General features: G+C 33.3%; 2 protein-coding genes and 2 long non-coding RNA genes across 12 annotated transcripts; 3 read left to right on the forward strand and 1 right to left on the reverse strand.

Moving 5' to 3' along the window:
• The first annotated feature begins 1053 nt into the window (after nt 1-1053).
• On the forward strand, nt 1054-4882 carry LOC145108130 (uncharacterized). 7 transcript variants are annotated; one of them, XR_013708080.1, is made up of 6 exons: nt 1054-1445; nt 2030-2119; nt 2211-2329; nt 2431-2909; nt 3009-3128; nt 4656-4882. It is a non-coding gene; the product is annotated as an uncharacterized LOC145108130 (long non-coding RNA). The 7 variants fall into 7 exon arrangements; XR_013708075.1 differs by having other exon boundaries at nt 2431-3155; XR_013708078.1 differs by having other exon boundaries at nt 2431-3128.
• A 5230-nt stretch (nt 4883-10112) lies between these two features.
• LOC145108132 (uncharacterized) lies at nt 10113-11245 on the reverse strand. 2 transcript variants are annotated; one of them, XR_013708082.1, is made up of 3 exons: nt 10811-11212; nt 10687-10733; nt 10113-10471 (listed from the first exon to the last, which is right to left on the reverse strand). It is a non-coding gene; the product is annotated as an uncharacterized LOC145108132 (long non-coding RNA). The 2 variants fall into 2 exon arrangements; XR_013708081.1 differs by having other exon boundaries at nt 10687-11245.
• Nucleotides 11246-14002: 2757 nt separating this feature from the next.
• On the forward strand, nt 14003-17753 carry UVR3 (DNA photolyase family protein). Its single transcript, XM_079045126.1, has 14 exons — nt 14003-14526; nt 14727-14798; nt 14907-14987; nt 15087-15266; nt 15346-15423; nt 15668-15754; nt 15842-15940; nt 16026-16109; nt 16509-16595; nt 16676-16747; nt 16824-16937; nt 17024-17111; nt 17183-17278; nt 17372-17753. Exons 1-14 carry the CDS (start codon nt 14143-14145, stop codon nt 17548-17550), a joined length of 1701 nt encoding a protein of 566 aa, XP_078901252.1. The 5' UTR covers nt 14003-14142; the 3' UTR covers nt 17551-17753.
• A 1558-nt stretch (nt 17754-19311) lies between these two features.
• Nucleotides 19312-21458, forward strand: LOC145168771 (cytochrome c oxidase subunit 5b-2, mitochondrial-like). 2 transcript variants are annotated; one of them, XM_079087473.1, is made up of 6 exons: nt 19312-19668; nt 19793-19875; nt 19978-20028; nt 20818-20884; nt 21005-21084; nt 21190-21458. In XM_079087473.1, the coding sequence occupies exons 1-6, from the start codon at nt 19530-19532 to the stop codon at nt 21250-21252; spliced, it is 483 nt and encodes a 160-aa protein (XP_078943599.1). In that variant the 5' UTR covers nt 19312-19529; the 3' UTR covers nt 21253-21458. The 2 variants fall into 2 exon arrangements, with proteins under 2 accessions (XP_078943599.1, XP_078943601.1); XM_079087475.1 differs by having other exon boundaries at nt 20818-20881.
• The last annotated feature ends 3405 nt before the right edge of the window (nt 21459-24863 follow it).

Genomic DNA, 24863 nt, shown 5'->3' on the forward strand with positions numbered 1-24863 from the left:
TCGAAAACCACACACATCGTCGACCTTTCATTTACCACGTGCATCAGGAACTTACCACAACCTTCATCGACATCTCCACAAGTGCCTCCACTGGCGACAACAACTCATCTCAGATCTTTAATTGTGTGCGTATTTAACCAAGCTGAAAGCTTGAAAGATAAAATCTGGTTCAAATCTTGTTAATTTTGAGGGGCCATATGACGATTAAGAAGAATAAAACCCAAATCAGTCGTGGCGGTACAAAGAGCAGGAGATGTAGCCATATGGAGCGAAACAACTCTTCATCAGTGAGATGTGATTCTATTGAGGCTTGATCTGTTAATGGCATCAGAAGAACAATGAATTAAAAATTGTTGCAGGTTCTTGATTTTTTATGTGTCCACCGACGATGGAGTTACCTGGAGGGAAAAAATCAAAAAAGATGATGCATTGATGATGGAAGTAGGAGTTACCAGAGAGCGGTGGTAGCGATGGGGATCTCCACCTCTACTAATGCTTTGCTTGTGCTATGTAGCCGGTAAGGATGAGGACCTTCACGTCCGCTAATCCCTTAACATTGTCATTTATTACTTCACATGTCTTCATCTCTGATCTGTTTGAACTTATGCAGAAGATAAGCCTCTTGAGGGTGGAGAAGAAAGTTTAAAAAGGTAGAGGTAATGGTAAGGAGAGGAGTGACGTTTATGTTGTGTCGTCGGGAAAGAATTTGTATGAGGAGAGAGAGAGAGAGAGAGAGAGAGTTAGTTGTGGGCCCCTTATATTATTTTTAATTATTAAAATGTAAAAGTACATGAGCTATCATAAGGTGTAACCGGGTTACCCATGCGTTTTCTCAAACAGGACGTTTTAGACCCGACACAACCAACTTTGTTCCCTAAAAAGACACAGAAATAACATTAAGGACCGAATGAGTCAACCCTAAAAGGTTTGTGGGTTATATGTGTCATTTTCCCTATTGTTTTAATCTCACTTTTTTCTTTCATCTTTACACCACATTGAAATTATATATTCTGTAACTCATTGTAAACATTAACATTTTGTCAAAATGTTAAACACTGTGCATAAGAGCACATCATGCTCCAGTGCTTCCACTGTGCTTGAACATGTCTTTCTCGACTGTGCTCCTTTCTTACACGTCTCATTCAAATTTGAAAGAACTCTCTCTCATGACCTCAAACCACTTTCCACCTGACGAACACCTCTCCATCTGCTTCACCGCACCATCCCCTATCTTACCGCTGTTTACCGACTTCACCATCACCATTACCATCATTTCTGATATCATCGTCACCACCGTTTGTATCCATTGTCATTAATTATCTGCCTTCGCTTCCCCTAAAATCTTAGTTCGGGTGTTTTGGATTTCTGGTTGGTGATAACAGACACACGCACAAAGATGGTTTAACCTATAGGGTTCAGAGCAAGAAGATGGATTCATGTTAAAGGTTCTACATCTTTTCTTGATTCTTTTTGTTTTTGTAACTGCGTTTCTTTTATATATATGCCTTTTTAGGTTCGGATTTTTCAATGTTTTGACGGTAGCACCAAATCAACATACCACAAGATCTGCTCCGGGAAGATTACCAGTAGTGAAGATGATAGTTACCTTTATTATCCAACGATAATGAAACCAAATCCACAGTACCTTATGGAGAAGAAGCGACGGTCGGCGTGGAGGGTAGAGACTGAGAAGAAGCATCTATAGTACTTACGAGGATCTAGAAAAGGAGTAAACATGATGGTTCAACGTCTATACGAGTCGCCTCATGCTTTCTCTCTTTCTTCCACCCAACCCCTTTCTTAGAAAAGCATAAAAAATGATTTTTTTTTTTTGCTGAAACTAGGGTTCTTTACAATTTAAATCAAAACCACATGTATTTCTTTATCCCATTATCTGAAGATCCAATTCAAGATCCAACTATATCAATCATACCTTAAATCATCACATAAAATTGCGTATTGCATGTTTTTTAAATTCATGGTTTTTTTCATTACTTTGTTTATAATGATGATTTTATTATTGTTTCAGAGGGCAAACTTGGAATACCCAACACTACAAAATTAGATTGCAAAATTCTCTACTAATAGGTTGGTGGAGGAAAAGAAAGAATCGGCTATGGTAATTAGTTTAAGAAAAGTGTTTATTTTATTATCAATCAACCTTATAACAATGTTTCCTCATACTTGATTTTTTCTTTTGCATTTTATAGCATGCCACAAATTACTAATGCGCTTCTTGAAATTGAGGAGTAAAAAGCAATATGGTCCACGTCCAAAACACAAAAAGCTTCTGTAGAAGCCATTGAAAGAAAATCAAAGTTTTATAATGGTGAAATTGCTTTATTAACAAATACAATATTAGAGGTAATAATCAAAACATTTAATTACAATATATGATAACGATCATTGTATTGTATTTATTGCTTTAAGGTGAGGAATGAATGCAAGATTAGCACTGGAAACTGGCTTTTACAAGGAAAAAAGGGTTTGGAGAAAGCAATCAGGTTTACCCATATCCTTTAGGATTCATGGTTTTAGGCCAAGGGTATTTTTGTCTTTCGATACGTTTTGTTGCTGGTAGCCTGGTATAGTGTGGAGAACACTTGAAATTGACAAACCAAAGAATGATCTTATACTACCATGATGTAAGTTCTATACATTTAAATAAACTATATTCCACTTCATACTAATTTGTGATTATACATAATTACATACTTTAATTATATATTATATTACATCTAATAACTTTTTAGTCGTTTAGGCTCTATTTATATATTTATTTAGTTTTGTAGTATATTCTTCCACTTTGTATTAATTTTTTATTTTGAAACACCAATACGATATACTAAAGAATTTGGAAACCTTGACAAGGGTTATAGTAGAAATTCATAACCTGGCATGTACATCAGGTATGTGATGGATTAGTTGCAAGTTATATCAAATATGAATTATTAATTTTTGTATGTAATTATTACACGTATGCCGTTGTTACAACTTACACATTTCAGGTCTAGGGTAGAGTGGAGTGGATCTATACTATGGGTCTGGATCATTTGTACCTAATAGTCCGTACGACATGCAACATCACATTGTTAGTCCTTGGTATGGCCATGGAGTTGTACATCATGGTCGGTATTATATGAAACTTTCTAATGGTTAGTGTTAATTCATTTAGACAACAACCATCGCAGCCATGGTAATAGGATTACAAGAAGTATTTACCAAAACTATTGGTTTGCTATACTTTCATAATACAATTGTTTTCAAAGTATAATGCTATAGTAAAATGAATGTTTAGAATTTAATAATGAAATGTCTATTCAAAATAAAATGTCTTAATAGTAAAAAATGTTAACACATAATGTTTTTTTTAGGTTTACATGCAATAAATAACAATGTACTTTTGTTTATTTGTCTATTATTGGATGCCACTGTCATGCAAGTAGTGTTTTTTTTTCATTCCATCTTGGAATTGAATGAAAAATTACAATATAACCTGTTTTTTCTGTGTAATTTTAAGTGGCGTGCATCTTTTTAAAGAAGATTATTACTTTAATTAAATTACAATTTTATTTTCTAAAATAACAAAAAAATATTACTATTATTGTAATTACTATTTAACTTTTTTTGGGTCAAATGCAAGCAATAGCAACTTACAATTTTATTTTTATGCATTAGAGCCCCATTCTTTCACTTCATTATAGCAGGGAATAGTTAGCACTTTACTTTGAACAATTATTCAATTTTGAAAAATAGGATGTGAATTGAAAAAAAAAAAGATTCAATTTTTAGACTAAACACAGTTAATTAAAAAAAAATACAGGGACCATTTTGTATTTTACTCTCAAGTAAATCTTTAAACTTCTACTTTTGTCGAGTTTTGGATTTTGAGTAAAATTATGCAGTGAAAATGATTCGGTGCTATGTTTATCAAAGAATCACAACAAGAGTAAGATGTTATATTGGACAAAAATATGGAAGTGCATTGCTTTTTTCTTGCATTTTGCCCAATCAAATCACGAGGCAAATGCAAGAAATAACAATATACTTTCATTTTATTTTCTAATATAACATGTTACTTATATTTCATATTCTTATTTTCTTTTCTAATTTATTATTATTTTTTATTAGACCATTATACTTAGGATGTACAATGCTATTGTGATTTGTGGGTAAGACGTCATCAGTTGTCAAAACTCAATAAACTAAAATAAAATAAAATAGGATTCTAAAAAGAGTATGATTTATAAATTTTTTCCAAATTCTAGCATTGTACTTTCAAAGTCCAATGAGTTAATAGCAATGGAACTAATTCTAGCATAGTACACATTAAATCAATCTAAAAGAAACAAGCTTAAATAAAAGTAATATCCTATATTAGACAACATAATGAAAGTAAATTGTTTTTTTCTTGCATGTAGCCCAATCAGGGCCAAATGCAAGAAATAACATTATACTTTTATTTTTTTTGTCTAATATAGCATGTTATTTTCATTTCTTATTCTTATTTATATATTTTTTTCTTATTAAACTATTATACTTAGAAAGTACAATGATATGGTGGATAAACCTATATTAGTAATCAAAGCTCAAAAGTAATGTATGTTGCTATACTTTTCAAATTCCCTTAATTTAGTTGTTTGATTGCTAACTAGGCGCCATCAATGGGAAGAACAACAAACTGAAACCAAAATATCTAAGCAACTAAATGGCAATGCGAAGAAGTAGATTGTGGCCCTATAACATCATTCTACAATGAAGTTGCCGGTTATCCTTATGGAAAGGAAGGAAAGGAAGCTAAACATTTTACTGAGATCCATGTTATAAACATATTTGCAAACTTCATTAAAATGACCATGAATGAGTTTACTTTTTCCATTTAGAGCAATGCAGTTTCAACAAAAAGCATTGTTTAAACATCCGCTGCAACGCGCGGTCTTAAAATGTTTAAACATCCGCCGCAACGCGCGGTCTTAAAACCTCGTTCAACTCATTTTCCACATCATTATTTTTAAATTAATTAAATTAGAAATATAAAATTAAATAAAAAATAACACTTTTTTATTAAAAAAAAGCTAGTACAAATAAAAAAATACACCATAATTAAAAGAAAAAAAACAAAAAATACAAGATAATAAAAAAACTTCACGATAATATAAAAAATGAGGTTTTTTGTATGTACCCCCAAATTCTCTCTTCTACCCCCTCTTTGTCTTTTCTTACTTTTTGTTTTTTTACATTTATTATTATAATTATAATAATAATTATTTTATTACTATTATTAATTAATTAATTGATTTAAAAATAATGACAATAATAATAACTACAATCGAGTGTGATACAACCTAAACATACAATGTTATTATTAAACAAATTGAAATTTACATTTCATTAATTATATGATACGTTCACTCTTTCGGTACGACGATTATTGAATTGTCTATATGGTCGAACGTAAGCAGACAATCGAGCTATGTTTGCCATCTAGTAGAACGTGTTGATTTGTGCATGTTCCATAACCAAGAAACAATAGCCATTGGATGACCCTCTTGTAAATCAACCTTAATATAATGACAACCGTTAAAGAGGATGATATTTATAATTGGATGATTTGAGAAATCTTGTGGACCACTCCAAAGTGGGAAAGACGTTGAAGATTCGTCTTTGCTTAAGAAATGAACAATAACACCATACTTATTAGCAATTAAAATACCAGACATAATCATCAAATGTTTTCGAATCACAGGTGTTTCATAGAAATTCAACGCTTCACTAATGACGTTTATGTAATTTTCAAAAACCACTCTATAATCATCAATGTGCATCAATAACTCTCCGTATAAGTCTGTCCGAATTTGATACCGATAGTCTTCACTAAAACCAAGAACAACAACTATTACTCGGAATCCACAGTGTCCATCTCCTTCCACATTTTGTATGTGTGACACATTTTGTATGGTTGAAATTCACTTTTCCACATTTTGTATGGTTGAAATTCACTTGGAATTTCATTCATAAGTGCATGTTCGAAGTAGGATCTTTGATATGTTGGTTCTTGGTTGAACATTGAAGATTCTCCAAACGAATATGTGTTGTGTCTCTCCGGTTTCGGTTGTTGGTTTAAATCAAACATTTTAGACCCCATATAATCTGTTGTATACGAAGAAAAATTACCTCTATGAGGATCTTGAGTTGATGGATATTGAGTTGGCCGAACCGGAGGTTTTGCTTTGATGGTTTTGTACTCGCACATGGACGTATATGGGTATTTGTATGAACAACAAGCTCTGAAGCCATAGAAGGTGATGACTTCCATATATTCATCATTTTTTTCAAGATAATTAGTCTTCACATCATTTGACTGTTTATTGTAGCTTTTTTTTGAAAGGTTTGCTTCACCATCAAAAGTTGATTCATCATATTGAGTGACCGACACTACTCTCTCTACATCAAGTCTTCTCCAAAAAAATCATTTGACTCCAAAGGTATTTGCTATCATGTATTGTAATAAACTAAAATTTTGTGGGTACAAGCCAACCCACAAATACGACGTAGTTTACACCCACAGTTTGTCTCAGTTATATTTTGAAAATTGGGCCAATCTAATTCTTGCAACATTTTTGTAAACCATGATGTGAAACTTTACGTAATAAGTTTCTGAAAATTTCTATGTTATGGAAATGCTTTTACTTCGATTCTGCTTTTTCAAAGACGTCCTTTTATGGATGTGTATTGTGATTCAACTGTCTTGTCAATATAATCAAAAAATCTATGCAACTTTGAGTGATTTGAATCCAAGTAGTTTTTAAATCTCACATGTTGACTTTCAACTCTATTATTCGTGTGGTTGTCGAAGTGTAAAACTCTGTTTGTCCATAATGATACAAACATTTCTTTGTATTTATCCAACCAAGTTTGATTAAGATAATTGAAAACAAAAAACTAAACAAACAATTGATAACGTATACAAAAAAGACATATTTAAAGTAATTCATAGAGTTATATATGCTCCTTTCACTGTAAAATGAATTCGGCTCACATAAAATCAACGTTTTCTTAAAGAAATTTCATTTTCAGCCCCTAAAGCTTATATCATAAGATACAAAGAAAATGTATCATAAAAGTAAAAGATACAAAGAAAATATATCATAAAAGTTGAGGGATTGAAAATGTAAGTTTTAGGAGCCGAAAGATATTGATGTGTGTCTTAATAAAGTAATATTCCTTCGGTGTATATCCCGTTTGGTTTCATGATGATTAAAAATTGTAATTATTAATACTTCAGTGTATGACGAACTTTTCATTATCTTTCAGTAAAACTAGTGGACTAGTAATTATTAATAACGTAATAATACCTGGACAGTCTTCCAGTATTGATTGAAGTCGATCATAATTTTCTAAATATGATCTCCTTGTTGATGACTCAATTAGATTCGCCCATACTTTCTTATATGATCCTCAAATACCCTTGGACTTTAAACTTGGTTTGCAATGTTTCTTTATACATTCAGATATGTGTCATCTACAGAGTAACCGGTTGGAAGCGGGAAATACATTTTCACATGCATCCATTAAAGCTAATTCTCTATCTGTGACGATTACATATGGCTCATCATATCCACCCAATGTGGTCCTCATACAATTTAATGCCCAAGTATAATTTGCCTATTTCTCTTCGTCCATAAGCACGAAAGCTATGGAAAATGTGTTGTTTGTTGAAGTGACACCAACAATTTCAAGAATATGCATGTTATACTTGTTTGTCTTATACGTGACATCCATCATTAACACTTGTGGAAATGCACGCCATATATTCAATGATGTCTGATGAACAAAAAACAAGTCTTCCAACTCATTTGTCGTATCATCTATATGATACTCATATATATATATATATATATATATATATATATATATATATATATATATATATATATATATATCCTTTTAATTGCAAAATTTCGAATACAACTTGCAATTTCGCTTTGACCTGCACGCATTTGTGATCAATATTTTTCTAGTGCATTATAAATGGTGTCTATTGTACTTACATTGTGTTCATTTTGACTCTTCAAGATCGAAAGAATATTACGTGGACGGACATCATTATCTGTCATGTCTTCCACCATACGACGTTCATCTATAGTCAGCCGTTTTCCAAATGCATGACCCTCCATATACATTGTCACCACTTGTTTTGAAACATAGCCACCACTTGTTTTCGTTTTTGATCTTTTTGTAATGACCACATATCCGAGAATTCGTGCCACATTGTCAACCCACTCCTTTAGATTTTCACGAGTACTAAACACCTGACAAATAAAATACATACATGCTCAGTTTGGTAATTGTGTCAACGTATTAGTATACTAAAACTATCTAAAAACAAACAAACCTGATTAGTCTGATAATCCGCCATATGATTCAATCGTTGTAGATACGTTGACTTAGACAAAGATATGGGATACGAATTTTTTTTGAATGATTTCAATCGATCGATTGATCGTGTTATATATACGTAGTAATAGAAGAAAACAAAACATCAAATCAATTTCTTTATTATTAAAGATAAAATTAAAGTGACATCAAATCAACTATTTATGAAATAATACGATAGATAATAACCGGAGAGCCACATCACGAAACCAAACGAGATAAGGAATATTTAATTATTGTAGTTGGTAAAATAAAGATTTAAAAAAATGAATTTTTATTATTATTAAATTACTATAATTATTATAAATTTAATTAAATAATAATAATAATAATAATGAAAGACAACAAAAAAAACAAAACAAAAACAAAAACAAAATAAAAAAACAACAAAATGACAAAAAGGGAAGGGTGGAGGGGGGCGGAGATGTAGGAATTTCATAAATCATGAGGGCTACATACAATAACACCCATAAAAATACATGATATTCTAAACCTCTCGACCATATTTTGTAGCAACTAATCGTTCCCGTTTAAGTACCATTTGAAGAACCCCTCCTATCAGGTGATCATGTAGGCCGAGAAAAAACTACATATCTGTCTCATGTATCTCCACCTCTAACAATTATGTTTTTTCATTGTTCATTTTATTGTACAATACACAATTTTTCATCGCAATATCATTTTTTCTCTTTCGCATATGCTTTATTATAATGTGGATGCTGACAATTTCGTTGATGAGATCAACGATTTCATTTAGTGTTGATGATGACGACGTCACTTTGTTTCCTTTTTGTTGTCTCCAAGGCGGTGAATTTACTTTCGAACCCGGGTGAAAAATGTGCATCGAAAGATATATATATATATATATATATATATATATATATATATATATATTAAGATTTGGTTTCTAGAAACACTAAAAAGTGCAAAAGAAACTTTAAAATCTTGTATAAAGATAAAATTATTTTATTCACATCAATGATCATTTCTTGTATAGAAAGATTAATACTAATACAACCATATAAAGAAAGAGTTACTACATTTGAAAACCTTGATCATTTTGGAAGGTTAGAAGTTGATGGAGTGAATGATAAAAATTCAAAAAATAATTCCTCTAAAAGTAATCCACAAATAATAACCAATTTGGCTTGGATGCTAATCATTCTTCTTGCAAAATGAGCTCTTACGACATTTAAAAACAAAAGTCAATCTTTACTTATGTCTTAAAACTTTAAAAACAAAAGAGATGGGAGAAAATCCAAGAAAACTCACATCATTTAGCATTAAAATAAAAGAGGAGAATGAAAGCCTTTCTTAAATCTTTTACCAAACCATTATCCTTTGGTTTTAACACTTTTAAGACCTTATTTTCATCATTATATCTTACCATGCTTCTAAAAAATGGTTTAAAATAAAAGAGGAGAATGAAAGCCTTTCTTAAATCTTTTACCAAACCATTATCCTTTGGTTTTAACACTTTTAAGACCTTATTTTCATCATTATATCTTACCATGCTTCTAAAAAATGGTTTTCTTATGACAAAACTGCACAAATGGTGTATGTCGAAAAATGTCACTTTGGTCCAAAAAGGTTTGGACTAGTGCCAATGGTCCAAAACTTTCATTTTGTTGCGTCTTTGGTCCAATCTGTTCTGATTATTTTCAAAATGACGGATCTACCCCTGCTAATATGATTTTCTCTTTTTTCTTATTTGTTTTTCTGATTTACTGATTTAAAAAAAACAAAAAAATAAAAATAAAAATAAATCTCTCTCTCTAAAACAAAAAAATAAAAATAAAAATAAATATTTCTCTCTAAAACAAAAAAGTAAAAATAAATCTCTCTCTCCATTGGAAACAACAGATGTGCTCGTCTTCATCTGCTTCAACTATCTAAATCACTACCGTCCACCACTTCCTTCTTTAACCACCACCTACAGCTACCATCACCACCTCTCACCACCACCACCACCGGATGCCACCACTATAAAAAAAATCAGAAACCGAAAATCGTTTTTGTTTCTTGTTTCAACTTCCTGCAAAAGAAAAAGTTGATTTGATCTAAATCATCAAATATTTAGCATTCATAACCAAAATCTGATTCAAAACTCAAAATCACCAATCTATCTATGAATGTTCATCGATTTTGAAGTACATAAACATTCAAAATCAGATGAAGGAACTAGGTATTTTGGGGGTCTCCTTGTTTGGGTAATCTGGTAGCAAAGAAGAGAGATAAATCGAGACCCACCTGCAAATCTATCTTCAAATAAATCGAGTAAATCGAGACCCACCACCCTACAATTTAAGCTGTTAATGTTAATAACAAGCTAACTAGCATAGAGGTGGGAGGAGGTGCATGGGTTACAGATTACCGATGGCAACGAAATCCTAGCTATTTAGATGGCGGCGACTTCATATCGATTAGGGTTTTATGTAGGTGACGACGGCTTTGAAATAAGAGGTTGGTGGTGGCGGAGACGATGAGGCTGAAGACGACAACCCTAATCGAAGCTTGATCTACACTGGTGGTCTCTCCCCTTCCGGTCGTTAGTGCTAGATCGTCTCCTTCGACGGCGGTGCTATATCGACTCCTCTGACGGCTATACTAGATCGTCTCCTCCGACGAAGGAAGCTAGGGCATAGAGGTGGAGAGTTTGATGCCTCCGATCTGTGAAAGGGATGTCCAACGAGAAGGGACGACACTCCAGATCTTCAAAAACCATGTTTAGGTCTTGTTGCAGATTTTCTAAGCGTGAGAGAGGGGAGATTTTTATATCTATTTTCTTTTTTTAGAGAGAGAGAGAGATTTATTTTGATTATTATTTTTTTTGTTTTTTTTTAATCAGAAAATAAGAAAAAAAATTATGTTAACAGGGGTAGATCCGTCATTTTGAAAATAATCATAAAAGATTGGACCAAAAACGCAACAAAATGAAAGTTTTGGACTACTGGTGCTAGTCCAAACATTTTTGGACCATAGTGATATTTTTCAACATACCACACGACCATTTGTACAGTTTTGTCTTTTCTTATTAAAGAAACTGGCTTTTAACTTGTCCCACATCTTGGATTTTATATAAAAGAACGAAAGAGTTTTATAAAAAATTCTTCCAAACCTTTATATTTTATAAACCCATGGCATCTTATTAAAAGACAAAAAAACATTTAAGTCCAAAAAAATATACATGACTTTGTATATCAGACCTTATGATATAAACCACAAATAATTTCTAATTAATTACAAGAATTATAATTATTTATCAAAAATCAAATTCTTATAAATTTTATATTTATATCAACTTGTTATTGGTGTGACCTATAAGATAATATGTTTTTAGCAAATATCATTTTAATATGATTCTTGTGCATATAATCTAGCAATCTCTCACTTGCACAAGACTCAGGTCCTGTTTGATAGTTGCTGACTGAGAAAGTGTTGATTGAGAAATGTCTGTCTGGGTAATAAATTCTGAGTGAGTAAGAAACCATACTGTTTGATTGTACATCTGACTGAATGTGCTGACTGATGAAAGATGACTATTTTACCCTTCTACTCTATACAGTGATGGATGTAGTTTTGAATAATTATAAAAACATACAAATTGTCATACAAAATATAAATTACACATAAATTATTTAAAACCCAAATAAAAATTGTCATCCATAACTCTATCTATGAGATAAATATCAAACACAACAACCTAAAATATAAGCATTGATAGGTATATTCGACACTCCATTTGAGCACATATGCCACACATCTCATACATGTTATACATAGGGTTAAAATATGACCTACATATACTTTGTTAGAATGTTTACAATATGAATAGAATAATAATTTAAGCATTGATCAGTTAAAGGAATACAAGGCACATTTGGACCAAATCTTGACCCGAATATATAATTTCCATAAGATAAGAGCAATAACCAGTTTGACATAGACAAGATAGCACAACAACATTAGCCTTTATCTACTAAAGGGAATCCGAGAACCATTTGCCTCTAATCTTAACTCAAAGACATAACTGGAATAATATATGAGGCAATAAGAGGTTTGACCCACCAAAAAAAAAATACAATACTAGCATTTATGATGAGAAGGAATTCAAGAGACATTTGCTCCTAATCTTGACTCAAAGACATAATTTTTATTTTTATAATATAAGACCAAGAACCAGTTAGACCCATGAGCATTTATCCACTAAAGGGAATCTAATGAGCATTTCCCCCTAATCTTTACTGAAAGACACAAATAATTTCCAAAATATATGCAAGAACTGCTTTGACTAATGCTTTGAATATCAATTTTGATTCAAAAGCAGTTCAATACATATCTCTCTCAACAGGAAACATGGAGGAACAGCTAACAATAACAAAAATTGAAACTTGAAGCAAAAATCAGAACTTTTATCTCTCTCAACAGCCAAAGAATATTCAACAACAAAAATCGAAACTTGTATCCATCTCAACAACATAAATTGAAACTTTTACAGAAAGATTGGGGTTGACTATGGCCAAAATCGAAAGTTTTAGGGCAAGGAGATTTGATCAGCTGGAGAAGAAAAGAACAACAAAAATGTACCTGATAGACGAGGAATGAGCTTCGATCGGCGGTTGGAAGAGGAAGAAATAGGTCGATGTTGCTTGTTGGTTGCTGGAGAAGAGGAGTCGCTGAAAGGGGAGAAGAAATGGCACCGATGGAAACTTTTCTCTTTTTCTCAGTCAGCTGATTTCCAACTTCTTTCCAAATCAGCTTTAGATTTTCGAATCAGACCCGCATAAAATGTTTATCAAACACATATAGCTGACCGAGTCAGCCAAAAAGGTCTGAGCCGACTCAGTTAGACCAATATCAAACACAACCTCATTATAGATTGATATAAAGGACGATGAACTGTCAATCAACATTTCACTGCACCTAACAACACATGACGAAGTGTCATTCAAGAACATCCCATTCCGAAAAAAGCTTAAAGCTCCAAATGACGTATAAGGTAAGTTTATTAGTTATCCATTTGTTACAGACAACATGTTGAATATGAAATATAGATAGCAATCAATCTCATTTTCGTGTTCAACTTTTGGTAAATCGCTTTAGATGTCTAACTTTTAACACATAGGAGGAACAAATATCATCTTTACCATATACCCCTCTTGTATAGTTTACAACATCCCTAATAATGGCCTTCATAACTGTTTGGTCAAAAAAACAACTTTTAACCATATCAAATCATGTTCCATACATTCAAGTCTCATATATATATATATATATATATATATATATATATATGTCAGGTCTAAAATATATAATTGTAATACCTTTTATCAAGTATCATTCCTAATAGTAATTCATGAAGTTATTTTGAAATAGTTCATGTTCAATACTTAGTTCTTGAGCTCACAATAGACCATTTTTGTGGTTATTTTGCAACACAAGAAAGTTTTAAAATTATTTATAGCAAATATTAAATTAAAGTAAACTTGTCTCTCTTTTTTTTCTTCTCCGGTTTAAATTGGTCGCACCTTTTTGGGTCGGGATATGTCCCTATTCTTTTCATCATTCACCAATCGATGGATTTCTGTATTGGTGGATGTATCCCATAACGCACGTTAGCCGCTGAAGGCCACGTCACTCTCTCAACTAATTTAAAGAAAGTGGTTCAAAATCCTCGTCGTGTCACCTCTCCCTCCATTTTCTTAAATGCAATTGCAACTCCTTCCCACATCTCACACCTTCTTCACCCGCTTCTCTCTTTCACCCATTATTCATAGAAACACGAATATGACATCCGGGTCGAACTCCTTGATGTGGTTCAGAAAGGGTCTTCGGATCCACGACAACCCAGCCCTTGAATACGCTGCAAAAAACTCTAACCACGTCTACCCTGTTTTCGTCATCGACCCACATTACATGAAACCCGACCCGAATTCCTTCTCCCCCGGTTCAAACCTTGCAGGGTTGAACCGGATCCGGTTCTTGCTCGAAAGTCTACTTGATCTGGACTCCGGTCTAAAGAAACTCGGTTCACGCTTGTTGGTGTTACATGGCGAACCTAGCGAGGTTTTGATTCGTTGCTTAAAGCAGGTAATTATGTAATCAAGTTTTTAAAGTGTTAGAATTAGGTTTTACTTGTGATTTGTATGAGATTCAGTGCTTCAAGATGATATATAAGATGCCTGTTTTTAACATGACAAATAGAAATTAATTCGCAAATCTGAAATTCAGAACCTAGATTTTAACAATTTTGTGCTTTTAGTCCATTAAGATACGTTTTATTTTTGCAGTGGGACATAAAAAGGTTGTGCTTTGAGTATGACACTGAACCATATTATCAAGCTTTAGATGCTAAAGTTAAGGTAACATTTTCTCTAATCTCATCTCTACAAACCTTATATTTATTATATTCTCATATTAGTTTGAAATTATTTCGATTTTGATGAATAAAAAAGACATTTTATCCTCAGAACTACGCTTTAGAGAATGGCATAGAAGTATTCTCTCCGGTTACTCATACATTGGTCAATCCTGTAGAGATTATCGAAAAGGTGCTTCTCATTATTAAGCGCCTATTTCCCTTTTCTTTTTTCTTATTTAGTGCATGGGTAAATGACCATTTTGTCCTCATGGTGTGATTTAACAAACAGAATGGAGGAAAGCCACCACTGAGTTACCAATCATTTCTGAAACTCGCTGGCGAACCTCATTGGTTGATTTCTTCATTATGTACCACACCCGCTACAATTCCTCCAATTGGGGATCTTGGAAATTGTGAGGTTTCAGAAGTTCCAACAGTTGAACAACTTGGGTATGAACACTTTCAAGAGGTATGGATATTAGCAATTAGCCTACCTATTAACAGACCCATTTTAGTCTTTTCATCTTACAAGAATCATTATCTTGTAGGAGGACCCGGACCCACCTCTATTTAAAGGTGGTGAATCCGAAGCATTAAGGAGGCTGCAAGAATCAACTAATAATAAGGTCACAATCTTTTTAGTAAATTTTTGTTTTGTAAAAATGAGATATCTTCTACTTGCACCCTTTTTTCTGCAAAAGGGTTATATCTTATGCCACCCACCCTTGAGCTGGCCCACACTGTCCTGGATGTAAATCGAATACACAGTAAATTGCCTTACCAGAAGAGCCCAATGGCCACAAGAATACACATTGGAACTGAAACTCCCACACTAGTTCCCTTTTGGGATTTATAATTGCATAATTTCAGGAATGGGTTGCGAAATTTGAGAAACCGAAGGGTGATCCTTCTGCTTTTATAAAGCCTGCAACAACAATGTTATCTCCCTATTTAAAAGTGGGTCAGTGATTTAGTTTTATTTTATTTTTTGGATTATAATCTTTGTAAGTTTCTAATATTGTTTATATACAATTTGTATGGAAGTTTGGTTGTCTATCTACTAGGTACTTTTATCAGTGCATCAAAGAGGTTCAACAAGAGGTCAAAAATCACACCTCTCCACCGGTTTCACTTATTGGGCAGGTGAATGTGAATCAATCTGTTTTTAGAGATTAATGGTTGCAAATTTAGTGGTTTGATTTGTGATTTTGATATCTATATAATACAGTTGTTATGGCGAGATTTTTTCTATACTGTTGGTTTTGGTACTCCTAATTTTGATCGTATGAGTGGTAATACGATTTGCAAACAGGTAATCACTTGTTTGGTTTAACAATGTACATTCATATATTTGTTTATTATAGCATCCTACTATTTTGTGTTATTATATTGAAAAATCTATCCAGTTATAGCAATGTCGTTTTGATACAAAATAATTTTCATTGCCATGATTGTGTAATTTTTTCAAAGTATAATATCCTAATTCCTAACGAGATTAAAAGTACAATGCTTGAATAGTAATAATAAAAAAATGAAATCCTCAATTTTATTTATTTACTTAAGAAACTACCAGAAAGAAAATTGTAAAAATCTCAAAATTTTAGGAAAAAGTTGAAATCGGAGATAATCATCGTGTTTGATTGCCATTGTTTACAAACTTGATTTATACAGTTTCTGCATTTTGATTACTATATGAATGCAATTTTGTTAGATACCTTGGAATGACGATGACGAACTGTTAGCAGCATGGCGGGATGCTCGGACTGGATTTCCTTGGATCGATGCCATCATGGTTCAGGTTCAAATCTTGTGTCGAAAGTTGTTGAAATTGTGCTAAATCCAGTAATTTTGAATTGAAGATTATTGATGTTGATGTAGCTTCGGAAATGGGGTTGGATTCATCATCTGGCGCGCCATTCCGTCGCATGTTTTCTAACTCGTGGAGATCTGGTGAGTTTCTATATCATCCCCTCATCTTTCATCTTCGTATATCTTCTAATCGCTAACCCTAACTCTGTATTCACAGTTTGTTCATTGGGAAAAAGGTCGTGATGTTTTCGAGAGACTCCTCATCGATTCAGATTGGGCGATTAACAATGGAAATTGGTTATGGCTCTCGTGCTCGTCGTTCTTCTACCAGGTATATATATGATCAATTACGCATTAAATTCAACCGATTACTACAAACAATATCGATCTAAAACTGTATATTTACCATTTGGTCAGTATAATCGCATCTATTCTCCGATCTCATTTGGGAAGAAGTACGATCCGACTGGCGCATATATCAGACACTTCCTTCCGGTTCTAAAAGGTGAGAGTACTCTTTGGTCTTCTAGCTAATTTTAGTAGGAAACTTTAAACTTCTCATCGTTTTTAATACAGATATGCCGAAGGAGTATATTTATGAACCATGGAAGGCTCCTTTAAGCGTTCAAACGAAAGCAAAATGTATCATCGGAAAAGATTATCCAAAACCAGGTCAGTGTAAATGTGTAATCCTTCATGTAGTGATTATTTCCTCTGCTTAATCGATTCTTTTCGAATTCAAATCGATCATTTGTGCTTTCTCAGTAATTTGTCATGATGATGCGATCAAAGAATGCAAGAGGAAGCTGGCTGCAGCATACGAGTTGAACAAGAAAACGAACGGTGTGGTGACCGATGAAGACATGAAAAAATTAAGGAGAAAACTTGTGGAAGATCAAGGGCAAGGGAACGATTCCAGGAGACTCAAACAGAAGTTGATTTGATGGACTAACTTGTGACTTCAGATTTCAGAGATTACATAGAGGGATTAAAATATTGAAATACGGAGGAAAAATTTACGCATCAAAACTTGTATTGTTTAGTTTTTGTTTGTTTACATTTATGATTTACCCCTTTTGTTGTATAACCAATCATGCTCATGCACTCCACTTTCTTATAAATAACTAATAAGTCCTAAACTTTAATTTTTGAAGCAAAATAGGTCTTATAAGTTATTTTTTATAACACAAACATGAATATGTTTTAAAAATAAATTTATTAATATTATAAAAGATTTTATATTTTTGTATTTTGTCCGTCTAAACATAACTCTTTTCTTTTTCAACAAAACCTCCTAATTTTAAAAAAATTTCGTCCGATTCTTTTAGCAGGTTTATCGTTAATATTTTGGTAACTAACAACTTTTTTTCAATAAAAAACATATCTTATTAAAAGAACTCTTATCCAACAAACATTTTTTTTGGTACAAACTTTTTTATTTTGTCTCATAATTTGTTTGTTCTTGTTTCTAGTGATGTTTATGGTGTTTTTGAAGGGTTTGGGAAACAAATGTCCTATGTCAACTAATTTGGATGAGATTGTATAACAAATGGTTTCATGTCTGTTATTTTGTATATTAAAGGTTATTTTGTATATTAAAAGCTTTGAACACTTAATTGATCTTTATTAATAATGCAAGTAATATATATGTGAATTTAGAGTAGAGGATCATATAATTAAGGACATGATATATATTTTTTAGCAACATCCACACAAAATGGCAATCTTCAAACACACTGGTTGATTCCAAACTATTCAGAGGTATTGGTTTAATACAAAACAATATTACTTATTAACTTAAAGATGTCACAAACAAAAGGAAGCAAACGTACCACAAAGACATTTTGGATAAATTATTTGTATTCCGGACAATCCATAATAGTTGTAGGCATTCTGAACTCTTATTCACTTTCCAGAATCAAATTCAATAAGTAATGTAGACTTATTTCCTCTGGACCATCCATAATACTTATTTCCTATCTACAGAGTAATACTAACATATTATAAGCAAGGGCGGACGCAAGATTTCGTAGTAGGTGTTGCCAGTAGCATATTTTTTTTTACGTAATGACACAATAGTAGAAAAAACGAAAAATCCAAAAATTTTACACTGCGTCCGAAAAAAACATAGCTTGTCGGTGCCGCTATGAGCACCATAGTAGAACCACCCCTGATTATAAGCTACTTATATGGCCATAATGACTAAAAGTACAATAAATCTACATGCAATTTGTCATCCCAAAGATGTTTCACGCGTTCCGTAATAGTTATACGCATTCCTAAGTATATAAAACCGTTTATAAACTTAAATGCAAATACATTAATCAATAGAACTAATATGGTTGTTGAATCTATGATAGAAAACGCTAAAAAAGGATTCGATGTTATGGTTGCAGGAATTTCGGAATGACCCGAAATGGTTTGTGAGGTATATGAATGTGTGAGTCCATATATATATATATATATATATATATATATATATATATATATATATATATATATATATATATATATATATACAATCGGGCTATAAGATTGGGTTTGGTCCTTTTTATCTACTCTGAAATACCCATTCTAAATAAATGGTTATTATGCAAAAACAATTTATTATTTTATAAAAAAAAACATTCAAAATTTAGTTAGATTACTCTTCCCTGGAAACTAACACGTGACTATATATAGAAAAAGAGCTACCGGATCCATTGGGCCTGTCGGGTGAACATCACCGGGTTCTATGATGCGCATTACCCGGTTGCCACCACAGTCGTCTAGCAAGTCGCAAATACCGATCATATTCCCCCATTTCCAATTTCAAGAACAGGAGATTGATAGACTTTTTCTTTGGTGATTTCCTAAAAACGAAGGCGCTTCGCCGACGTTTGCTCAACAAACCAAACCCTAGTGTTCCGGTGGTGGTGAAACCATGTGGAGACGACTGTCTTCTCAACTTCGTATTCTCCGATCTGTTCAGAGATCTAATGCCATAACCACTTCGTCTCCGTTGCTTGTGACTCTCAGGCCATCCTCCGCTCTTATTTCTCGTCACATCTCTTCGGTAACAGGTGCATTTTTCATCTCGTTAGACCGTAATTTGATTTGCAGTCCGAAGTTTTATCTAATTGTCAACATGTCAGTCGTTTTTGAGATTGTATTGATATCTGATACCACTTATGTTATCAATGGTAGGAAATGTTTCTAATAAGAGAGTTGAAGCTATAGTGCCTATTGCGACTGGTCACGAGCGTGAGGAGCTTCAAGCTGAGATTGAGGTCAGTTTCTGTATTGCGATTCAGTTTGTGTAGCTGCATGTTCAGTTTCAGTTCTATTTTGATTAAAATTACCATTGGTTGTGTATTTTATTGTACAATTAGGGACGGGATATTCTGGAAATCAACTTTCCTGAAGGTCCTTTCGGTACCAAGGTAAGTTTCTTCGCTTGTAGGCATAGAAAAATGGTGTTTCTGTCGAATTCTGGTGGTCATATCATTTCTGATGTGTATTCGAATTTAATTTATGGAAACAATTACTGTTACAATGTTTTATAAACTTAATTACTGGAATATGATCCATTATACAAAGTTTTTCATGCCAGAGAACTATTATTAGAATCAATAAGAATATCCATCCAAATAAATAACCATGACACAATTCCAGGTTTTGTAAGGGCTTCTGTTCATTGACTAGAGACTTGTGTTAATGCTGTATCTTCTTTGATTTAATGACACTGTATAATGGATTCCTTCATTCTTTTGATCATAGAGGCTAGTTTCAATGTCGTATCTTCTGTATGTAATGTTATAGCTACTGAATGTTACATATTAAATTTATCATCATCATCATCATCACAGAGAAAGAAGAAAGTTTGTATGTATATCTTCTTTCATGTTTTTCTTTTTATGCAGGATATTATATACACACAAAGTTAGAAACTTAGGATGCCCAGATCAGATATTAGTCTAAAAGATTAGTCACACAAAGTTCTTTTGATTCTGTCATAAACTCTTTTACTATATCAGCTTCTCTTAATAATGCGTGTTTTTCTCTTACTTTCAACCAGTTTGCTAAAGACCCATATACTATATGCCCATTAAAAGTTTCTTTTGATTTAGCTAAAGACACTTATTCTTTATCTTTTTCTTATTTTGCTAAAAACAGTTATGCTTGATGTTCTTTTTTTTTTGATTTTGCTAAAGATTTCATGTGTCATGTAGGAAGCACCTGCAGTGGTAAAATCATACTATGACCAAAGAATTGTTGGGTGCCCTGGTGCTGAAGGTGGTGAGTCACCTACTCATACTTTTTTTCATGATAATGAATGTTAAAACTCTTATCAGGTTAAATACAAGAAATAGCAACATAATTTAATTTATTAATTTATTTTGGATGTTTTGAAAACAGAGGATGAGCATGATGTTGTTTGGTTCTGGCTAAAGAAAGGTGAACCACATGAATGCCCAGTTTGCTCACAATATTTCAAGGTGAGTTTATTCATTTTCGTTTTATGTACTTACTTGAAAATGAAGAAAAATACTCAAGACACGTGGCATTCATAAATGTTATTTTGTCATGGTGATGTTTGACAGTTGGAAGTGGTGGGCCCAGGTGGACTTCCAGATGGACTTGATGAGGTTGATGAACATCATTAATTGCATCAGCTTCCACCTTTATCTATGCGCTGCTTGGAATAAGAATCTGGTGACATTACATCACAAGAGAGTAGTATATTCGGCTTCTTCAAGATTCAAGAGTTTTTTATTTTTATTATTATTATTTTTTTCATCTTAATTTTTGCTAACATTTTTGACATTTATATTCTTTATGATAATTTTGAGATTGTTTGATGCGTCGTCAATTGGAATTATAATTTTTCATAACCATATAGCTATGGCCTATGGGCATATACCATTACTCGATCCCACCAGCACATAATGAATGTGCGTATCACTTTATATCAAGTATTAAAATTGACAGAAAGTTGCTTTTATGGTTTTTATTTGTTCAGTTTATTCGAGGGTCATGTAGATGGCCAATTTATTTTCTAGACCGAATAAACCGAGATTAAATGATTATTTTATCATATTATATATCATTTTTTTTAACCAACAAATTTTATAAGAAAGAGAAAGAACTCCACCTAGCAAGCAACAAGTGAGAGAAGAAGAGAGGCAAAACCAAACAAATCACGAGTCACAGCCTCGACAAAAAGATTATTACATGCATGGACTTATACACCAATCTATCCAACTATAAGCGTCTCCATTGCTTCTATGTTTGAAGCATATGAACACTATTGACTTGATAATATCCGCAACCTTTGTAGGACTAATCCGAGTTTGATTGAAAGTTCTTTCATTTTTTGCTACCAAATAATTCCGTAACAAATACCCACCAAAACCTTTTTCTTTTTTGCGTAGTTTCCCCAAGCTGTAGTAAACTCCAACACCTCATTTGTTTTACCGGAATGGGGCACCGATATACCACACCATATAAAAAATTCACTCCTAAGTAACTCTAGTGAATGAACCAAACCAGTAAATTCCTCTTCTATGTTACATTCCCTGCAAATCACCACCGAAGCTATATTAATTCCACGATAAGATAGACGATTTGTATTTCAAAACCGTTTTACCCTCATATTCTAATTGCATATAAATAAAATTAAATATATTTTTTAAAACCTTTGTACTATTATTTATTTTATTTATTGTTGTAATTAACCTTATATATATATATATATATATATATATATATATATATATATATATATATATATAGAGAGAGAGAGAGAGAGAGAGAGAGAGTTAGGTTCAAATGTTTCTAGCAAATATTGTGTGCCTAAATACACCAATCACAATTTAGCAAATAATTAAATAATTTATTAAATGAATAAGGGTATTTTTGGGCTTTTGACACATTCAATTAATAGAATTATTTAATTAAATCCATTTAATTAAGGAAACAAAATAATTAAGTTTGACCTAAAAAAATAGGAAACAAATTCTTCACGTTGCATCTATCACCGCCGATGCCGACTCAGGTAACGCTCTCTATTTTCTTACATCGTCTCTTGTTTTCTTGCCTCCCCCACCCTCTCGAATTTGTTCATGATGAGGCTTCGTTCCAGATTCTGTTTCTAAAGTTTTACCAGGTAAGACAATTTTAATTTTTGATTTTTGTAAAAAAAAATGCGATGGAATTCAAAACCCTGAATTCTATCCAAACACTTTGTTTAAAGGGCTTCAGTCGTACATCATTAACCGTATACCCTCGTCATCTTCGATTCAGTACCCTTAACCCATTGCCATCTCTTCTACTCTTTCGCTCTTTTCCCATTAATGTTGGTTGGAGTATTCAAAAGGTCCTTATCAAATTACCTTACCACTGTTGAAGACCCGAAGTCGTAGAAGTCGTATTCCGTATCTCCAGTTCCCGACCACCAAGAAACTGTATTGGTAAGACTCTCACTTATTTTTTTTGAAGAAACTGAAGAAGCACACCACGTGTTCAATAAAATGCATAGTTGAAATCTAGGTATTTGTAACTGGAAAACAAAAGATTGTTTATGTGATGTAGTAACTTGTACTTAACTGTAGAAATTATTTACCTCAATCATGTGTAATGCCCGTGTTTCTAGGCTAGGCATTAATATTGACATTATAGTCTAGGTTAACCTTTGTAACTCATTTTGAAGAAATGAAAAGGAATTATGTGAATATTATGTGTTTTATGCTTAATTATTAGGGCTTAATTAATTAAGAATAAAAATGAGCGTCAAAAAATTAAATTTTAGATAAAGCCGATATCTATTAAGAAACTTGTAGTGGACGTGACAAGGATTACGGATATATAAAGAATGCCGAAATCCGAGTTATAACGAAGAAGTTATGACTTGTCGAACTTTCGCGACAAACCGGCACGGGGCCGAATGTCGTAAAAAGTGAGTTTTCGATAAACTACTTTTTGGCCTTAGTGATCTAAACGAAACTCGTAGTGTTCGTTAAACCGAGAGTAAGTATAAAAAGAACGCCCAAATCTGACTTCGTATGAGGAAGTTATGATTTTTCGAAGTTTCAGCTTAGCAGTAGACAGCTAAAAACTCGAATTTTAGATCGAGTGATTTTTAGCCGACACGAAAACGGACGTCGGATGAAGAAGTTATGAATTTTTAACGGATTTCCTGTCCCGGTCTGTTAAAAATAATAATATAAAAATTAAATTCAAAATTAGCCGACGAAGTCTAAACGAAAGTTGTAGAGCGTAATCTTACCTACGCGTGCTCATAAAGAACGTCAAAAACGGAGCTCGTATGCGAAAGTTATGGATTTTAGAAGTTTTGGCGCGAAAACCGAGAAATTTCGCATAGGTGGCTTCGGCCACGTCACCTTCGCTGAAAGAGTGCCACGTGTCCGAAATTGGTGAGTCATGCGAACCACGTGTCGCCTTCCCTCGCATGAATAGTAGCCGCGTGTCGGATTCTGATTCGACCGAAGGGAGGCCCAATCCGAAGCTCGCAGCTGGTCCGAGCCTCTCACCGCCTTAGCCTCCGAACCTCGCAGATGGTAACACATGTCTTCTCTTCGCTGCTTCGGACTCTAGGCCGCGGTCCAATCAGGAGGCGACACCGAGGCCTCGCATGCGCAGCCCACGTGCAGCCACCTGCGGACCCTCGCCTGCGGACCCCACCACCGGAACCGACTTCGGACCCCTATAAATAGAAGGGGTATGCGAGCCTTCCCGGTTAGATTTGGAATTTTGCCATATTTAGCCCCTTTCTTCATATTTTCTTCATCTTAGCATCCCCCAAAGCCCCGATATCAATCATAACCCCCGGAATACGCCACGAAGAGCCCGAGAAGCCCAGAAAATTTATCTTTTCGGTTTCGAAGCCCGACCCTCGCAGAGCCCGGTTTCTGAATAAAACTCCCGGTTTTATTAGAAACGATCGTTTTTAGGAAACGAATTGCTGCCCGATTTTCGTTAAATCAAGTGAGTGTATACTCACTTTCATTTTACACATAGATATGAAGTATTTACCTTATAATATGTGCTATGTGTAAATATATTAATTATTTATTTGAGGTGACTGTTGAGTTGATGTTTTATACAAGTTTTAAACTGTATAAGTATTTTTATCTACAAATATGTTGGGTAGAACATGGGTAGATAGTGATGTGTGATAAAATAAAAGTGATGAGAGGCCTCGATGTGATTTGTGATTCAGTTATCTAGCGGAGTTTGGATGACGACCACAGACTTT

The sequence above is a fragment of the Lactuca virosa genome, chromosome 4 (assembly GCF_052849685.1).
Source record: "Lactuca virosa cultivar CGN04683 chromosome 4, Lactuca_virosa_CGN04683_v6, whole genome shotgun sequence".
NCBI lineage: Eukaryota > Viridiplantae > Streptophyta > Magnoliopsida > Asterales > Asteraceae > Lactuca > Lactuca virosa.